Here is a 19971-nt window from a genome sequence, read left to right as displayed (position 1 = left end):
GGGAACTTCCATGTCCATCACCAAGAGTAGCTCAGATACACAATTACTGACTGAAATAGACAAGTCCTGAAGGCCATGGTTGTCAGACTAGGCCTATGGCAGGTGGTGAGAGAACTAACAAGGTGGAAAAGCCTACTTGATTTCACCCTCACCCATCTACATGCAACAGATGCATCTGTCCATGTTAGTACTGGTAGGAGTGACCACAACACATTCCTTGTGGATATGAACTCCAGTTTTCACACTGGGGTTTGCTGTATGGCACAATCTCACTATGCTAAATGTTTATCACTGAGGACATACCTGATCTTTGCCTGGTGTCTTGCCCAAGTGAAGATTTTTCTCTTGGAGAATCTAATTGCACAGCTGCACAATGGGGGCACCACGGCACATTGGTTAGCGTTGTTGCCTCACAGTGCCAGGGACCCGGGTTCAGTTCTGGCCTTGGGGCTTTCTGTGTGGAGTTTGCAAGTTCTTCCCGTGTCTGCGTGGGTTTCCTCCCACAGACCAAAAATGTGCAGGTTAGGTGGATTGGCCACGCTAAATTGCCCCCTAGTGTCCCAAGATGGACAGGTTAGCAGAATTAGTGGGGTAAATATGTGGGGTTACGGGGATAGGGCCTGGGTGAGATGCTCTGTTGGAGAGTTGGTGCAGACTTCGAATGCCCTCCTTCTGCATTGTAGAACTCAGTGGGTTAGAAACCCACAGGACCCACATCCTGTCCAATATTAATGTCCTCCGACTTGAATGGAGAGTACAATTGGGAAGGGTTTATAGCCAGCATTGCACCTGATCCCACTAGTTTTCTCATGGGTAGGTTAGGATAAAATATGTCCTGTGTCACACATCCTTATTCAAACTCTACAGTAGATCTATGTGAAGTGAAAGAAGAAGCAACTAAAACATTGGTGGAGGTGAAATTATTCTCTGCCTGTGGTGTCAAACATGCTCATAGCGAATTGGAGTCTGGTTTCTCATAGCACTTAATCTCCTTTTAACAGCGATTCACAGAACAATTGTTGAAACTCTTTTCTGAAGACTTATTTCCTCATCTCAATGTTGTTTTTACTTGGATTGAAACGAAAAATGTTGGCAATATTTTTTAGGTCGATGGAAAATAAAAATTGGCACGGCACATAATCGATTTGCTTTGAGCCATTTTGTGCTGCTGGCATGAACTAATTCCATCCTGGTAGCTCCGATTAGCATCAAACTCCCCTTTCCGGTGTGTTCTCATTGTTGTTCAGGAACTAAATCAGTGCACTCTTCGCTTTTCAGGCTGTGTTGAAACTGAAGAAGCTGACATCTATTTCCTAGTCGATGGGTCAGGCAGTATATTCCCTGAGAACTTTAAGGACATGAAAAAATTCCTGGTAGAGGTGGTGAAGGTATTCAGTATCGGTGCAAACCTGGTTCGTGTTGGGATTGTCCAGTACTCAGATAATCCACAAATTGAATTTGGAATCGCTCAGTATACCAGCAAAACAGGATTGGAGGCAGCCATTAAGCAAATTGCTCAAATTGGAGGAGGCACCGCGACGGGCCGTGCGTTAACCTACATGAGGAATCTCTTCAGTAATGCACAGAGAAGCCGTGGACAGACAGTGCAGCAAATCCTGATCACCATCACAGACGGACAGTCGAATGATGCTGTGACAAGCCCTGCTGCAGAGCTGAGGCAACAGGGTGTCCACACGTATGCAATAGGAGTGGGAGATACGGATGAATCTGAACTTCTGCAGATTGGAGGAGTCAAAGAAAGAGTCTTTTATGTCACTAACTTTGATGCTTTGGTAGATGTGAAGAATAAAATTGTGCGGGAACTCTGTTCAGAACAAGGTAAGCTTTTAATTAATGAGTGGGTATCCCTCCATGGGCTACACGTGTTTCTGGGATGTCCTCTTTCAGTTAAGTGTAATAAATGGTGCAATGAATTAAATAAATAAATTCTCAGCCTTTTGACTAAGGTCAAGCCCAAGATGGTGCAATGCCTTATCTTGTCAACTTGGATCTTGTTTGTCTCTCTTGTGAGGACCTAGGATTAGATTCAATTCAAGAAGTCTCACAACACCAGGTTAAGGTCCAACAGGTTTATTTAGAATCACGAGCTTTCGGAGCGCTGTTCCTTCATCAGCTGACTCACCTAATGAAGGAGCAGCACTCCAAAAACTCGTGATTCCAAATAAACCTGTAGGACTTTAGCCTGGTGTTGTGAGGCTTCTTACTGTGCCCACCCCAGTCCAACGCCGGCACCTCCACATCATAGATACAATTTGAATTTGGTTTTTGGAGCAAGCAAGGAATGGATTTGGGTTTGCCTGGTCCACTCTGAGCATTGGCTTTGTAACTTTAAAGGTGGAATAAAATGAATAAATAGCTGTTAAAGTGTATAATTGGGCAGTAACGAAGAACTGGCTATTTGTGAACTGAAGATTTTACAGTAGATCCTGTCATGTGGCAAAATAGAACAGTAACCAAAACATCTCATCCTATTAAACTCGATCAGTGCTCACATTACCTGGCTTGTGTTTGTGTTACATTCTCTCAATTACGATCTGATAAAAGAGAAAAACAAAAATTTAAAGCAAAAATGAAAGAGCGCTTGACTTGATATGATTGTCTAAATTGGGTGTTATTAAATTGGCTATTTGTTTTACATCTCACCTGACTTGTATTTCCGCTGAACTCCATAGCAGGACAGGCATAACATGGTTAATAATTTCTTTAATGTCAATGGCCAAGATTCTCCAACCTTGGATTCTCCAGTCCCGCTGCTGTGAATGGAGATTTGGCTGAGCACCAAGTTCTCCGTTCTCGCTGGCAGCAGGGCGGGGTGTATGAGATCGGAGAATTCCGGTCAATGCTTTTTAGAGAACGGGTGTGGCTTGCTGGGAGGATGGTGGTAGGGGGGAATTTATTGGACCTAATTGAAGAACTGTTGCCAACCTTGAGATGGAAGGTTATGGGGAGAAAGCAGGATTAGGCTATTGAGTTGGATGATCAGCCATGATCGTAATGAATGGCAGAGGAGGTTTGAAGGGCCAAATGGCCTCCCCCCGCTCCTATCTGCTATGTTTCTATGTAAATCCCCCTAGGCAGGATTGCTGATACATGCAGGAATGCGCACTATTAAATTGCACACTTCATGCTCAGGAGTTTCTATCTCCTAACATTAAAAGATGCAAAATCATGGGCTATGACTTTGCTACATTGTGACTTCCCCATAGTACCACAGAACAATTCCTACTCAAATGTTTATTTAGGTTAGATGGAATTTTTCAAATGGTTTTTGGGTTACAGCATATAAGTAATTTGAGACATAGGCCGGAATTCTCCGGCCGTTCACGCCTCGCCGCCGCTGCCAGCGAGAACGGAGAATTTGGTGCTCAGCCAAACCACTGTTCACTGCAGCGGGACTGGAAAATCCCAGCTGCGGGCGAGGTTGGAGATTCTGGCCCTTGACGTGTGGCAAGTGCTTTGGGGGAAAAGGTGAGTTTGGAAGTATGACTTCCGAGGCTGTCCACCAGTGCTATTTTCCTCATCTCATGTTAGGATCTGTCATTGATTAAATGATAGCGATTGATTGACATGATTAGTCAACAACTCCATTATCATTGTTTTGTACAGCCACCAGGACGCTGAACTGCACGAATCTTGGTCTTTTTTGGATTAGCAATTCCTATGTTACTTCTAATCTGACCCTTAACCAGGCTGCAGGGGAAAAAGGGGCTTTATCCTAACCTAGTTTGAATTTCCCTGTTCAAAAGTATGAGTGGCAAAATTTCATGCAATTTCTTTCTGCTCAGCCTGCAGGAAGCTGGACATGGCTGATATCGTCTTCCTAATCGACGGATCAGGAAGCATCAATCCTGAAGATTTCAGGAAAGTTAAGATGTTCATGGATGTCATCGTGAACAAGACCACCGCTGATGCAGAGACTGTGCATGTAGGTCTGATACAGTTTGGCTCAAACCCCAAGCTAGAGTTCCAACTTGGTGCATATTCAGCAAAAGCCGACCTTCGCGGAGCGATTGGCAACATGCAGCAGCTGGGAGGGGGCACTCGCACAGGTCAAGCGCTGAGCTATGCAGTGGACTACTTTGACGAAGCTAGAGGGGGTCGGCCTGGTATCCCACAATACCTCATAGTGATAACCGATGGAGAGGCGCAGGATGAAGTCCTTCAGCCCGCCAAAGCCATGAGGGATAAAGGAATCACCGTGTTCGCTGTGGGTGTTTTCAATGCCAACAGCACCCAGCTTCTGGAAATTGGAGGATCTTGGGATAAAGTTCACTATGTCGAAAGCTTTGATCTGCTGGAGGATCCAGAAAAACAAATTTCTTGGGAGATCTGCAGCCAGCCTGACGGTAAGTGTAGTGGGATAATTACTGTAAACTGCTAAACAAAAGGATTAACTTTAAGATACAACCACTCACTTGGCGACTGATGTTCAGCTGATTATTGGGTCTGTGAGGTCAAAGTTAGAAGTCTCACAACACCAGGTTAAAGTCCAACAGATTTATTTGGGAGCAAAAGCCACTCGCTTTCGGAGCGCTGCTCCTTCATCAGGCGAGTGGGATTTCAGTTCACAAACAGAGCATATAAAGACACAAACTCAATTTACAAAATAATGGCTGGAATGCGAATCCCCACAGGCAATCAAGTCTCAAAGGTACAGACAATGTGAGTGGAGAGAAGGTTAAACACAGGTTAAAGTGATGTGTATTGTCTCCAGACAGGACAGTTAGTGAGATTTTGCAAGCCCAGGCAAGTCGTGGGGGTTACGGATAGTGTGACATGAACCCAAGACCCCGGTTGAGGACGTCCTCATGTGTGCGGAACTTGGCTATCAGTCTCTGCTCAGCGACTCTGCGTTGTCGTGTGTCGTGAAGGCTGCCTTGGAGAATGCTTACCCGAAGATCAGAGGCCGAATGCCTGTGACCGCTGAAGTGTTCCCCAACAGGAAGAGAACAGTCTTGCCTGGTGATTGTCGAACGGTGTTCATTCATCCGTTGCCGTAGCATCTGCATGGTCTCCCCAATGTACCATGCCTCGGGACATCCTTTCCTGCAGCGTATCAGGTAGACAATGTTGGCCGAGTTGCAAGTGTATGTACCGTGTACCTGGTGGATGGAGTTCTCACGTGAGATGATGGCATCCATGTCAATGATCCGGCAAGTCTTGCAGAGGTTGCTGTGGCAGGGTTGTGTAGTGTTGTGGTCACTATTCTCCTGAAGGCTGGGTAGTTTACTGCGGACAATGGTCTGTTTGAGATTGTGCGGTTGTTTGAAGGCAAGAAGTGGGGGTGTGGGGATGGCCTTGGCGAGATGTTCGGCTTCATCAATGACATGTTGAAGGCTCCGGAGAAGATGTCGTAGCTTCTCTGCTCTGGGGAAGTACTGGATGACGAGTGCATGGTACATTGGGGAGACCATGCAGACGCTACGACAATGGATGAATGAACACCGCTCGACAATCACCAGGCAAGAGTCTTCTCTTCCTGTTGGGGAACACTTCAGTGGTCATGGGCATTCGGCCTCTGACCTTTGGGTAAGCGTTCTTCAAGGTGGCCTTCACGACACACGACAATGCAGAGTCGCTGAGCAGAGACTGATAGCCAAGTTCCACACACATGAGGACGGCCTCAACCAGGATGTCGGGTTCATGTCACACTATCTGTAACCCCCACGACTTGCCTGGGCTTGCAAAATCTCACTAACTGTCCTGGCTGGAGACAATACACATCACTTTAACCTGTGTTTAACCCTCTCTCCACTCACATTGTCTGTACCTTTGAGACTTGATTGCCTGTGGGGACTTGCATTCCAGCCATTATTTTGTAAATTGAGTTTGTGTCTTTATATGCTCTGTTTGTGAACTGAAATCCCACTCACCTGATGAAGGAGCAGCGCTCCGAAAGCGAGTGGCTTTTGCTCCCAAATAAATCTGTTGGACTTTAACCTGGTGTTGTGAAACTTCTAACTGTGTTTACCCCAGTCCAACGCTGGCATCTCCACATCAGGTCAAAGTTCCTCAGGCCTGCTGTTCCACTCCCATCCCTACTTGGATTGAAAGGGCCAGAAGATAGGACAGGAGTTTTAGATTCCTGTATGCTATGTTTGGAGCAGGGGTTCTGTTCCTCATGGTTGCTTTTACACTCCCATTCCTACTTGGATAAAAAGGGCCAGAAGATAGGGCAGGACCTTTAGATTCCTGCATGCCTTGTTTGGAGCAGATATCTGTCTGTTGCTAACAAATCTATGGATGGAGTGGGGCCGAGAATGAGTTCAAAACCCCCTTACAATGAGAGATTCTGAGTCTTTGACCTGTCAGAGGCCTAGTGTTTCTATGCATTAATGTGGACCAAAAGGATAAGGCATAATGCCCTTTTCCATAGGGTCCATTGGGTGGGCTGTCAAACCAAGGACCAGTGATGAATAGCTACTTTTTTTGTTGCATCTCACTCTTTCTCCGGCATTCTAATGCTAAACTCTCATGACCAGAGGAAAATAGTTTGTTGTTGATTTGATTTAATTTGATTTGATTTATTATTGTCACATGTACTGGTGTCATGGTTGACTTAACCTGAGACTCTACTCATCCCTGAAGCAATAACACAACACCAACGCTTATTAACCTTACAATACTTTTTATTACATTAATGCAATAGGACCACCTCTGCAGGGTCAGTAGACTCCTAGTCAGAGAGGCCCCGATGGCTTGTTACAGGGCTTTTTATATACAAGTTTTTGAGATTTTGCCGTACCAGTAGTTCCACCCAAAACTAGGTGGGTTCCTGCTAGGATTGGTTCTATTTTCATTTCATGCACCGTGTTAGCCACTGATTAGTTACCCTCCTTTGGACATGCATGCGCCAGATGCACCATGAGCTGTGCATGTACACAGGATGGTTCGAAAGTGGGAGGGAGATAACAGTTTGTTCTTTCTTAGGCGTTCTGTTTTCTGTGGTCTAGTGGCCTTCACCAACAGATTTCACCAAGGTTGTTTTTCACATAAAAGCATTAGCTGTATGTGATTACAGAACTAAGCAGACACTTTTGAAAGAGACAGTTTGAGTAGCAACAGTCATTATGAGCAACTTTAACTATTTAACTTCTCATTCCCTCCTTTTGTCATTCCATGACAACCATAGTAGATTAAATGGGGGCATTGCGCGAGAAGCTAGACAAGCAGGTCACAAAACATCGGAATACACACCAGAGGATCCCCACTACCATGATAATGATACCTAGATGAGTTCTCACACCCTTCCAGTTCCCAAGAATGTCCCCAAAAGGCCACCAGCCAGGAGGATTAAAATTCTGAAACTTTTCTCCTTGTCGGTTGCATCCTGGACGTGCTTAGCAAGGTCTGTTATGTTATTTGAGGAGTCAGGGATATAGGTACAACATTTGGTCCCTACGAGGGCACAGGTACCTCCCGACTCTGCCAGCAGATAATCTAGGGCCATTCGATTTTGGAGGGCAACCGTCCGAATGGCTACAGCCTCAGCCGATACCTCCGAGATTGCTGTGCTTAATTTGTCTAGGCCATCAGCAGTGTCATTTGCAATCTTTTCCAAGGCTGAGGCCACATTGATCATCTCACAAGCAGTCTTTCCTGTCCCGTACCAAGGAAAGGCTATCATCCAAAATCGCTCCCCCTCGGAAATGGCCCGCCGCCCCCTTTGCCGCCCTTTTAATAGGCGTATTCTAGGATGTTGTTTCAGGGAATTATAATGACGAACATGGGGAACCACATACGCCAAATAGCACGATCCAGACCAATTCTGGGGAAGCCACGGATAGGCCTTATTTCCGCATATCAAGTATGTTCCATTATATGCAATAGGGTGTTGTACTGACCATGGCCCGGTGGCATTAATAGACTTTCCTGAGCAGTTGTGAGGAGTATCAGTTGGTTGGACATGGTAGGTGTGGTAATATTCAGAATCTGGGTACAATTACTCCAGCCCACTGACTTAGTACCACTCCTAGTAATGCATATAGATCCTTTCTGGTAGTTTCTGAGAACAAAGTGGGGTGGGGGTTTTGATTGATTATAAAAAGATTGGTAACTACTGGAGAAGGAAGTTAGATTACAACTATCAAGGCCTTGATCTTTCTCTATCTTGGTAATATTAAATGTGTTTTGACGTGAACTTCCTGACGAGACTACGCGTCCGTTACTATTAGCCTCCCTTATGGTGTTATACGTATAAGTTTCATCACCTCTAACCCCCCCCTCATCCATCCCGTTTTGCTTTAACAACCATTTAACTGTTTCTTTTTCATTCATCGGGATAGGGGACAAGGGAACTCCCCCTTGCGCATGACAAGGGACTTGGGAACATATCCAACAGTTACTCAAATTGAATTGCAACGCATACATATATGACATATACAAAAAGACATTAACGTGCAACCGTCCATTAATTGGTTTGTCATTAATCAGTCCGTCACTTTCTATTCTTCTCTTCTTGGGTATGGGCCATCCATTCACCCCTGACAGGACCGTCAGACTGAGGATAACGATGAGGACCTTCATGTTGTCTTGACAGAGGATGAAGTCCACCGTTTGCAATCACTCAAATGTATCCACCGAGGCTGTCCTTCGACTTTAACTGCAGTTGGAGTTTGGAGGAGAACCTGGAATGGTCCCTTCCACCTTGGCCCAAGTTTGAGGCGGTCCCAGTTTCTTATCAGCACCAGATCTCCCACCTGGGGTCCAGTAAAGTCAATCTGCGAGTCGGGATCTAGATCTGGCTCTGTTTGTTCGTTCGGTCCAAAGGCACACTGAACCTGTGAATGCAGAAACTTTAAAGACGATGTTAGTTGGCGGAAATACTTCTGCATTTCGTCACCCAAAACATGCAAATCGATCTGCGTGGGTGGGTTCGTCGTTGCATCCCAGGGCGTTCTACTTGGCCTACCATAGATTATTTCGGCGGTTGTCAATCCAGTGGTGGAGTGGGGAGTTATTCTCATCTGCTAGAGGGCCAAGGGCAGGACCTTCAACCAATTTAGACCAGTTTCAGACCTTAATTTGGCCAGCTTGGCTTTAAGGGCCCCATTAGCCCTTTCCACTATTCCCGCTGCCTGGGAGTGGTAGGCACAGTGAAACTGTTGCTCGATTTGTAATGCATCACACAGTTCCTTGTTAATTTTTCCAACAAAATGAGGGCCATTGTCTGAGCTAATCTGTTGAGGTATACCAAATCTGGGCATAATTTCTGTCAATAATAATTTCACTCCTGTTGAGGCTTTGTTATTGGTGGCGGGAAATGCCTCGATCCAACGGCTGGACACATCAACAATCACAAGACAGTATTTGTAGCAATGTAAACGCGGCAATTCTATAAAATCTAACTGGGTGCAATCGAACGGGCCCCCCGGCAAGGGCGTGCCCCCCTGCGGACACCTGATACCCTGGCCGACATTATTCTGTTGACATATTAAACATGACGTAACACGGGACTGGGCGGCCTCACTTAATCGTGGGTGCCACCAGGTGTGGAGCGGTATTCCGCACATTCCCTCCCTTGCCGAGCTGCGTAGCCAAGTGCAGGCAATCAATCAATAAAGGCAATAATGTATCAGGTACACAAACGTGGCCGGCTGGTGTGACCCATAGGCCTGTGGACGCTAAGTGCGAACACCCGTGCGTCTTCCAAAGGTTTGTTTCGGAAACAGGGGTGTCCCCCTGTAAGCGTGCAACAGTGGCCACATCTGGCACGCCCGGCGTGTTCAAAGGAGGCGAGCGATTTATCGCCAGCTTGTTCATAGAAGGCACAACCAGAGTGCCAGAAGCTGCAGCAGCCTTCGCGGCATGATCAGCTCGAGAGTTTCCCTCAGTAACTGATGAGGGATCCGCCTGGTGGGCAGCACACTTTATCATAGCAAGCTTAGCGAGGAGAAGGATCGCCCTGAGGAGATTTTGGACAAAGGGGGAGTTTTGAATGGGAGAGCCGGATGAGGTGAGGAAACCCCTTTGGGCCCAAAGCTGGCCGAAATCGTGAGCAACCCCAAAGGCATACTGTTCGATTAGGGAACTGCCTCTGGCGGTTCGGGGCTCGGTCAGGGGCTGGCGATAGGGAAGGACTTACAACCGCGAGACCTAGTAGATCCATGGCGTAAGTTAAGGGGTTGACTGGGTTATCATCATCACCAGTAGTTGTGGAAGTATCATCGGAGGTTCCAATGTCCGAGCTCTCAGTACTGGATGACTCCCTTTTCCTTTGTCTCATCTGAAAGGGTTGATGCCCCGGCCCTTTACCTCTCTTTCTCTTGGTTTGGTCTTTTCACTCCCTCCCTTTCTTGTTTGGGACCCAGTGCAGAGAGCTGGGGGATCGTGATAACCAGAGTTTGGTGAGGGAGGGGAGGGAGTCACTACTGGGGCTGGGTTAGCACCAGGGATTGGAGGAAGAGGGGGAGGTGGAGCTGGCGCAGGTAGTGCAGGTATGGCAGCATTATAGGGCGGTGGGGGAGGTGGCACGGGAGGGACCACCGGAGGTGGTGGTGGTAATGGACCCGGAGGGGCGGTAGGGCGGGTATTCCAATCATCCTCTCGATCATCAGTATCGCCAGTTTCGAACAATATCGGTAAGCCAAATGGGTCTTGAGGGCCATCGCTCTTATCGGCACCACGCTATTCCTTTTGTCTAGCTAAAGCCTCACGCCTATCCTTTTCCCCTTTTTTCTCGTTCCTCTCTCTCTCTCTTATCCCTCTCATGTTTTTCACACTCTCGTCTCAAAACTTCCCAAGTCTTGAGATTTCCACTATCATCACAATCATCTATCCCTCTACGATGTGCATTGTCTCTCCAACTGGCCAGTTTTGACTTCTCATTCTTCTCATCAGCTGACTTTTTCCACAAAGACATCAAAACCTTCCATTTGCTGCCTGCATTTTGTTTCCAAACAGCCTCTTCAGCCTTAAGGCATTTTTCTAAATCCCATGTTCCCCCTCACGGCCAATTTTCACTTCCCAATTTGTTGTTAAGGCATCCGGACAACCTCCTCAGCCTTTTTTCCTCAGCGGGATTCTGAAGACACATAGTATACAGGGGGGTACCATCCCCTGATTTATCTAGCGTTTGACCCATTTCCTTGACCTCTCAGGTCATTGCAATTCTAGTAAATTCCCTATATAAACCCAACGGGGGACTCGAACCACCCGTTCCTCGTTGTTAGCGGCCTTCTACTGGACGTGTTCCCGACACTTATCAACAATGAAGGCCTGTCTAACTACGGTTTGTTGACTTGGGGACTCGAACCACCAGGGACCTTTACCAACGGGGGACTCGAACCACCCGTTTGATTTACTAGTTGGTGTACAAGGGTTTAGAATACCTCTGAGTTCCGTCAATACAGGCCCTTGGGGGATGAGGGGTCGACTGAGTATGAAGTTAGTGAGAGACCAAGGTTAATCTTACTTTGTGGGCCCGTCCGTCTCACAACACCGACACCTAGGCGATCGCTTATTTAGTCCATCCCAAAGGATTCTGTATATGTCGGAACCCTGCTCGCAAGCGCCAAATGTCATGGTTGACTTAACCTGAGACTCTACGCACCCCTGAAGCAAAAACACAACACCAACACTTATTAACCTTATAATACTTTTTATTACATTAATGCAATAGGACCACCTCTGCAGGGTCAGTAGATGCCTAGTCAGAGAGGCCCTGATGGTTTGTTACAGGGCTTTTTATATACAAGTTTTTGAGATTTTGCCAGACCAGTAGCTCCACCCAAAACTAGGTGGGTTCCTGCTAGGATTGGTTCTATTTTCATTTCATGCACCGTGTTAGCCACTGATTAGTTACCCTCCTTTGGACATGCATGTGCCAGATGCACTATGAGCTGTGCACGTACACAGGATGGTTCGAAAGTGGGAGGGAGATAACAGTTTGTTCTTTCTTAGGCGTTCTGTTTTCTGTGGTCCAGTGGCCTTCACCAACAGATTTCGCCAAGGTTGTTTTTCACGTAAGAGCATCAGCTATATGTGATTACAGAACTAAGCAGACACTTTTGAAAGTGACAGTTTGAGTAGCAACAGTCATTATGAGCAACTTTAACTGTTCAACTTCTCACTGGGATACAATGAAAAGTATTGTTTCTTGCACGCTATACAGGTAAAACATACCGTTCATAGAATACATAAGGGAGAAGGAAAAGAGGGGGTGCAGAATATTGTGTTACACTCATCATAGAATCTCTACAGTGCAGAAGGAGGCCATTCAGCCCATCGAGTCTGCACAACAGACAACAATGTTGTCTGCACAACATGACAACAATCCCACCCAGCCTTATCCCCATAGCCCCACATATTGCCCCACTAATCCCTCTAACCTACGCATCCCAGGACACTAAGGGGCAATTTATCATGACCAATCAACCTAACCGCACATCTTTGGACTGTGGAAGGAAACCGGAGCACCTGGAGGAAACCCATGCAGACACGGGGAGAATGTGCAAACTTCACACAGACAGTCATCCAAGCTGGGAATCGAACATGGGCCCCTGGCATGGTGAGGCAGCAGTGCTAACCATTATGCCACTGTGCCACTCATAATTAGGGTGCAGTGAAAGTTCAGCTTAATAGATGGTAGGTCCATTCAAAAGTCTGATGGCAGCTGTAGGACCTTGACCAATTGGGCCAGTGGACTCACGAATGGCAGATGGAGTTTAATTTAGATAAATGCGAGGTGATGCATTTTGGTAGATCGAACCAGGGCAGGACTTACTCAGTTAATGGTAGGGCGTTGGGGAGAGTTATAGAACAAAGAGATCGAGGGGTACATATTCATAGCTCCTTGAAAGTGGAGTCACAGGTGGACAGAGTGGTGAAGAAGGCATTCGGCATACTTGGTTTCATTGGTCAAAACATTGAATACAGGAGTTGGGATGTCGTGTTGAAGTTATACAAGACTTTGGTAAGGCCACACTTGGAATACTATGTACAGTTCTGGTCACCCTATTATAGAAAGGATATTATTAAATGAGAAAGAGTGCAGAAGAAATTTACTAGGATGCTACCGGGACTTGAGGTTTGCACTATAAGGAGAGGCTGAATAGACTGGGACTTTTTTCTCTGGACCGTAGGAGGCTTAGGGGTAATCCTATAGAGGTCTATAAAATAATGAGGGGCATAGATCAGCTAGATAGTCAATATTTTTTCCCAAAGGTAGGGGAGTCTAAAACTAGAGGGCATAGGTTTAAGGTGAGAGAGGTGAGACACAAAAGGGTCTAGAGGGGCAATTCTTTCACACAGAGGGTGATGAGTGTCTGGAACAAGCTGCCAGAGGCAGTAGTAGAGGCGGGTACAATTTTGTCTTTTAAAAAGTGTTTAGACTGTTACATAGGTAAGATAGCTACAGAGGGATATTGGTCAAATGCAGGCAATTGGGACTAGCTTAGTTATTAAACGTGTTTGACGAATCTACTGGACTTTTATGAAGATGTCACTAGTGCGGTTGACAGAGGGGAACCGGTGGATGTGGTGTTTTTAGATTTCCAGAAGGCGTTCGATAAGGTGCCTCACAAAAGGTTGCTGCAGAAGATTGGGGTACACGGAGTTAGGGGTAAGGTGTTGGCGTGGATTGGGGATTGGCTATCTAACAGGAAGCAGAGAGTTGGGATAAATGGGTGCTTTTCTGGTTGGCAGTTGGTGACCAGTGGCGTGCCGCAGGGATCGGTGCTGGGGCCTCAATTGTTTACCATTTACATAGATGAGCTGGAGGAGGGGACTGAATCTAGGGTATTCAAGTTTGCTGATGACACGAAGGTGAGTGGGAAAGCGAATTGCGTGGAGGACGCGGAAAGTCTGCAGAGAGATTTGGATAGGCTGAGCGAGTGGGCGAGGATCTGGCAGATGGAATATAACATTAGCAAATGCGAGGTTATCCACTTTGGAAGAAATAATAGTAAATTGGAATATTATTTAAATGGAGAAAAATTACATCGTGCGACTGTGCAGAGGGACCTGGGGGTCCTTGTGCACGAATCGCAAAAACTCAGTCTGCAGGTGCAGCAGGTGATCAAGAAGGCAAATGGAATGTTGGCCTTTATCGCGAGGGGGATAGAATATAAAAGCAGGGAGGTCTTGCTGCAACTGTACAGGGCACTGGTGAGGCCGCAACTGGAGTACTGTGTGCAGTTTTGGTCCCCTTATTTGCAAAAGGATATATTGGCCTTGGAGGGAGTGCAGAGAAGGTTCACCAGGTTGATACCGGAGATGAGGGGTGTGGCTTATGAGGAGAGATTGAACAGATTGGGTCTGTACTCGTTGGAGTTTAGAAGGATGAGGGGTGATCTTATAGAGACATATAAGATAATGAAGGGGCTGGATAGGGTAGAGGTGGAGAGATTCTTTCCACTTAGAAGGGAAACCAGAACTAGAGGGCACAGCCTCAAAATAAGGGGGGGCCGGTTCAGAACAGAGTTGAGGGGGAACTTCTTCTCTCAGAGGGTAGTGAATCTCTGGAATTCTCTGCCTATTGAAGTGGTGGAGGCTTCCTCGTTGAATATGTTTAAATCACGGGTAGATAGTTTTGTGATCGATAAGGGAATTAGGGGTTATGGGGAGCAGGCGGGTAAGTGGAACTGATTCGCTTCAGATCAGCCATGATCTTGTTGAATGGCGGGGCAGGCTCGAAGGGCCAGATGGCCTACTCCTGCTCCTATTTCTTATGTTCTTATGTTCTAAACAAAAGGGCGGCATGGACAAGTTGGGCCGAAGGGCCTGTTTCCATGCTATGAACCTCTATGACTCTAGATATTCCATGTTATGTAAAGATAGAACAATAATTCTACTGCTGTTCTCTCTCCCTCTAGTCTGCTTGAGAACACAATTGGCAGATATTGTTTTTGTCATCGATGGATCAGGCAGCATTCAGCCGTATGATTTTGAGAGTATGAAAAAGTTCATGATGACAATGGTGAACAGCTCCGCTGTGTCCCCCAACAAAGTTCGGTTTGGAGCCGTACTGTACGACAGTGTGCCTGTCGTCCAATTCCAGCTGGATCAATTCGGGAGTAAAAGCGAGGTCCATGAAGCTATTACTCGACTGCGGATGAAGGGAGGAAGTACCTACACTGCCCGCGCTCTTGAGCAGGCTAAAGAGCTCTTAGCGCCGGAGAAAGGGGGTCGGCGGACAGTGGGGGTATCACAGTTTGTCATCGTTATCACTGATGGGGAAGCCACGGACTCAGCAGAGGTACCAGGGGCAGCGGATGACATCAGAGAGGATGGAGTGACTATATTTGCCGTGGGGATAGCTGGAGCTAATGAAAATGAACTCGAGGCAATCGGAGGCACAAAAGAAAATTACTTTTATGTTCAAGACTTTGATGCCTTGAAAAACATAACTAAGGATATCTCGCAGATGGTTTGTACAAAGACAAATCCAGGTAAAGGCATATTTGTGATCTTACAATGAGGCAAATTCACAAAAGTGAGTTAGTAGAATGAAGTTAAAAGCCTGATGGAGCTTTGCGGTTTGTATTGGTTGAGGATGGGTACAGCCTCACTCCATTTTGGCTCCTGCCAGGTTGTATTTTGACTATCACCCAGTCAGAAGTGAAGTTTAAACAGGAGTAGATCATCTTTGGGCAGGGCAGCATTTCATAGAATCATAGAATCCCTACAGTGCAGAATGAGACCGATCGGCCCATCGAGTCCGCACTGACTCTCTAACAGAGTATCTTACCCAGGCCCCCTCCCTTGCCCTATCCCCATAACCCATATATTTACCCCGCTAAACCCCCTGACCTACATATCTTGGAACACTAAGGAGCAATTTAGCATGGCCAGTCCACCTAACCTGCACACCTTTGGACTGTGGGAGGAAACCAGAGTGCCCAGGGGAAACCCATGCAGATGCGGGGAGAATGTGCAAACTCCACACAGACAGTGAACCGAGGCTGGAATCGAACCCGGGTCCCTAGCGCCGTGAGGCAACAGTGTTAACCACTGTGCCACCGTGCCACCTCATGGGGGATTGGGGTTGTCAGCAGAGCACCAGATACCGTGCTTGAATCAGCCAACATCCATTGCAAATAGGCATCCTGCATTACGGTGATTATCTGATTTAGAAGAGAATTGATGGGAGTGGGAATGAGGTCTGATGAGCTTTATCATTGTTCCCGGGCGCCCTTTACCCTTCTGGCACTTGCATTCCACTTCGGGGTGTGCAGGGAACACAGGCACATTGTGGGCCTCAGGGCATCTATCCAGTATTACAGAGAGTGAGCCAAATGTGGTTGACCACACTGACCCCAATGCCAAACGGTTATCTCCCTTAGCTTCATAACTGAAGTGTTAGGACACAAAATCCAGCATTAAAAATATGTAAATTTAAAAAAATTTGATTTTGATTTGATTTATTATTGTCACATGTATTCGTATACAGTGAAAAGTATTGTTTCTTGCATGCTATACAGACAAAGCATACCGTTCATAGAGAAGGAAAGGAGGGGGTGCAGAATGTAGTGTTACTGTCATAGCTAGGGTGCAGAGAAAGATCAACTGAGAGCGAGATTGGTCCATTCAAAAGGATACAATTTCAAACTGCAATAAAGCCCCCTTAATAAGTGGTGAGTATACTATCTGACATAGTCAGGAAAGTACCAAGTTCAATCCTGTTTTAATAAAACCCATCACCCTACTGAGGGAGAGCCGCATTGGACTCAAAACGTAAACTCTGTTTCTCTCTCTTCACAGATGCTGCCAGACCAGCTGAGTTTTTCCAGCACCTTTTGGCTTTTATTTCAGCCCCTTGGCTGAGATCACGTGGACTGTCACAATAAACACACAGTGGGAAAGCATTACTCAAAGACACAGTTGCTGATTACTTTGCAAGCAAATGTGCTGCGGGGTGTCCAGTCAGGGCAGCATCAGGCATGAACAGTTATGCCATCCATGGGTGGCTAATATCTGTCAGTTCTGTCGTTTAGTCTGAATGGTGAATAGTTGATTGAGTGACACAGATATCACTTCCACGCTTTTCCCATGCAGTCACCCAGTGGCACCGTAGCACAGCGGTTAGCACTGCTGCCTCACAGCGCCAGGGACCCAGATTCAATTCCGGCCTCAGGTGACTGTCTGTGCGGAGTCTGCACGTTCTCCCCTGCGTCTGCGTGGATTTCCTCCGGGTGCCCCAGTTTCCTCCCACAGTCCGAAGATGTGCAGGTTAGATGGATTGGCCATGGCAAATTGCCCCTCAGTGTCAGGGGGATTGGTGGGGTAAATACATGGGGTTAGGGGGATAGGGCCTGGGTGGGATTGTTGTTGGTGCAGGTTTGATGGGCCGAATGGCCTCCTTCTGCACAGTAGAGATTCTATGATTTTATAGCAGCCACATGTGGGCAGTTCATGCAGTTGCTTGCATTTCTTGAATGCAACTTGTTAATTAAGTCCTTTCAGATAGCCTTGCCACCTTCATTCACAAACCGTAGCACAACATTTATCTGCTGTGTTGGCAAAACTGATGGATTGTTGTCTATTTCAGGATTGTTCAGCTTTAACTGTCTGTTACAATCAGGCAGGTGCTGGTCATCTTCTGTGAGTCATGGCACTGGAGCATTTAATCAGAGTAGAAGATGGAGAGATGGAGAATGAATATTCCCTCTAAGCATTTAAATAAATGTCTTGGTTACACCAAGCATCAAAGAATCATAGAATCTCCAGTGCAGAAGGAGGCCATTTGGCCCATCAAGCCTGCATCAACAACAATGTATGTTGCCCATGTATCATGCCTAAATTGTGTTGACACCAACACGCCCAATGTGAGTGGTAGAAACTGTATTCTAAAAGGTGGCAGTGGCCATGAGGCTTACTCCAAACAAAAGTTGGGCACCTACACAGGGCAGAAGATTGAGGGAAGAAATAAGTATGCTGACTGATTTATTTTTTCTTTTGTTAGAATGTGAACTTCGAAAAGCAGACATTGTTTTCCTCGTAGACGGTTCTGAGAGCATCATGGTCGAAGACTTTAGCTACACAAAGTCTTTCATGAAAAATATGGTTGACTTTTTCACTGTCGCCCCGAGTAGCTTCCAGTTTGGTCTGGCCCAGTTCAGTACATCTTTTCAAAAAGTATTCGACCTGAAGGATTTCTCAGTGAAGAAACCATTGGTGGCCGAGATTGAAAATATGGTCCAACTGAACGAAGGAACCGATATTGGATCAGCGCTGACGAAAGTGGCCAGCCTGTTTGTGAGTGAGGCAGGTAGTCGGAAAGCCTCTGGCGTGCGCCAGTTCCTGCTGGTGATAACTGATGGGAAATCGACGGGGAATGTGGTTCTCCCAGCTGATAGACTGAGAGACATGAACATTCATATCTCGGCTGTGGGAGTAGGGCATGTGGATCTGAACCACCTTCTGCAAATCTCAGGCTCACAAGACAGAATCTATTTTGTTGAAAGCTTTCGAGACTTGGTCAAGATTAAACAAAGGATTGTCCGCAGCATCTGTAAGGATGAGCCAGACACAGGTGAGTGAAGAGTCTCTTCAGATGGTCAGTGCTTATTACTGGACTCTGTAACGATCTTCAGAATTACAAAAATATGTCTCCCCCATGGTATGATAGTGTCATGGTTACTGGACTATTAATACTGGGAGCCCGAGTTTGAATGGTATAATTGTAGTATGCATTCAATTTCAAAAATGTAAGGATGGTCTTGGTAAAAGTGACATATTGAAGCTGTTGGGCTGTTGTATGCTCCCAAATGGCTATTAATGTTCTTTAGGGAAGGAAACTTATCATCCTTACCCAGTTTGGCCTATATATTAGCATTTAGTTCTCCCATATCAATGTGGTTGATTCTTAGATGCCATATGACCGGAATCTCCTGCTGCAGTATATTTCTGGAAGATTATAGTCGGAATTTTACAACTCTCTCATGGCAGAAGATCCTGCCAGTGGGAAGGACTAGACAGTTCTGCCCTGTTTGTATTTTCATCCTTGTTTTCGAATGTCTCCATGGCCTCGCCCCGTTCTCCCTGTGTCTGGAATCTCCTCCAGCCCCATAATTGTCCGAGATATCTGTGCTGCTCTAATTCTGGCCCCTGGTGTATCCCTGATTGTAATCATTTCGTGTTACCAAACCTGTTGGACTTTAACCTGGTGTTGTTAAACTTCTTACTGTAATCATTTCACCATTGGTGCCCATGCTTCAGGTGCCTGCAGCTTAAGGTTTGGATTTACCTATCTAAACTTCTCCGCCTCTCTACTTTACTTTCCGCCTTTTAAGACGCGCCTTAAAATCTATCTTTCTAACCATGCTTTTGGATATCGTTCCTAATGTGGCTTAGTGTCATATTTTGTTTAATAATGCCTCTATGAAGCACCTTGGGACTTTTAACTACATTAAAGCGCCTCATAAATACAAATTGTTGGTGCTGTTGTATGTCACTGTGATCTCAGCAGCCCACATCGTGCCATCAGCGATAAGCAATCCCACTCTGCGATTCCAGAAGGTGAGTTGAAAGAGCGGGTGCAGGAAAGGTGGGGATGAGCATTGTTGGGATGGGGGAGGGAGGGGAGTGAACATTGGCTTGAGTGCAAGGCGGGAGGCAAACATTGTTGGGATTGGGGATGAATATTGTTGGGAAAAGCCCCTGGCTCCTGTCCAATCAATGTCGGAAGACTCAGTATTTTTTTAATTCATTTGTGGAACATGCGTGTTTCTGGCTGGCCAATACTTGTTGCCCATTCCTAGTTGCCCTTGAAACTGAGTGGTTTGCTAGGCCATTTCAGAGGGAACTTGAGAGCCAACCACATTGCTGTGGCTCTGGAGTCACATGTAGACCAGACCAGGTAAGGATGGCAGATTTCCTTCCCTAAAGGAGATTAGTGAACCAAATGGGTTTTTCTGATAATTGACAAAGGTTTCATGGTCATCAGCAGACTCTTAATTCCAGATATTTTTATTGAATTCAAATTCCACCAACTGCCATTGTGGGATTCGA

General features: G+C 46.3%; 1 protein-coding gene across 1 annotated transcript in view; it reads left to right on the top strand.

Moving 5' to 3' along the window:
- The window catches only part of LOC144481149 (collagen alpha-6(VI) chain-like), a 148721-nt gene that overhangs the window by 43453 nt on the left and 85297 nt on the right, over window positions 1-19971 (top strand). Inside the window, exons 9-12 of the mRNA XM_078200727.1 lie at window positions 1279-1839; window positions 3807-4367; window positions 14835-15410; window positions 17924-18493. Coding sequence (XP_078056853.1) covers window positions 1279-1839; window positions 3807-4367; window positions 14835-15410; window positions 17924-18493 — 2268 coding nt within the window. The remainder of the gene's footprint in view (window positions 1-1278; window positions 1840-3806; window positions 4368-14834; window positions 15411-17923; window positions 18494-19971) is intronic.

The sequence above is a fragment of the Mustelus asterias genome, chromosome 2, assembly GCF_964213995.1.
Source record: "Mustelus asterias chromosome 2, sMusAst1.hap1.1, whole genome shotgun sequence".
In the NCBI taxonomy this organism is placed as follows: domain Eukaryota; kingdom Metazoa; phylum Chordata; class Chondrichthyes; order Carcharhiniformes; family Triakidae; genus Mustelus; species Mustelus asterias.
Note: the sequence above shows the minus strand (reverse complement) of the source record. Positions and strands in the feature narration are given on the sequence as shown.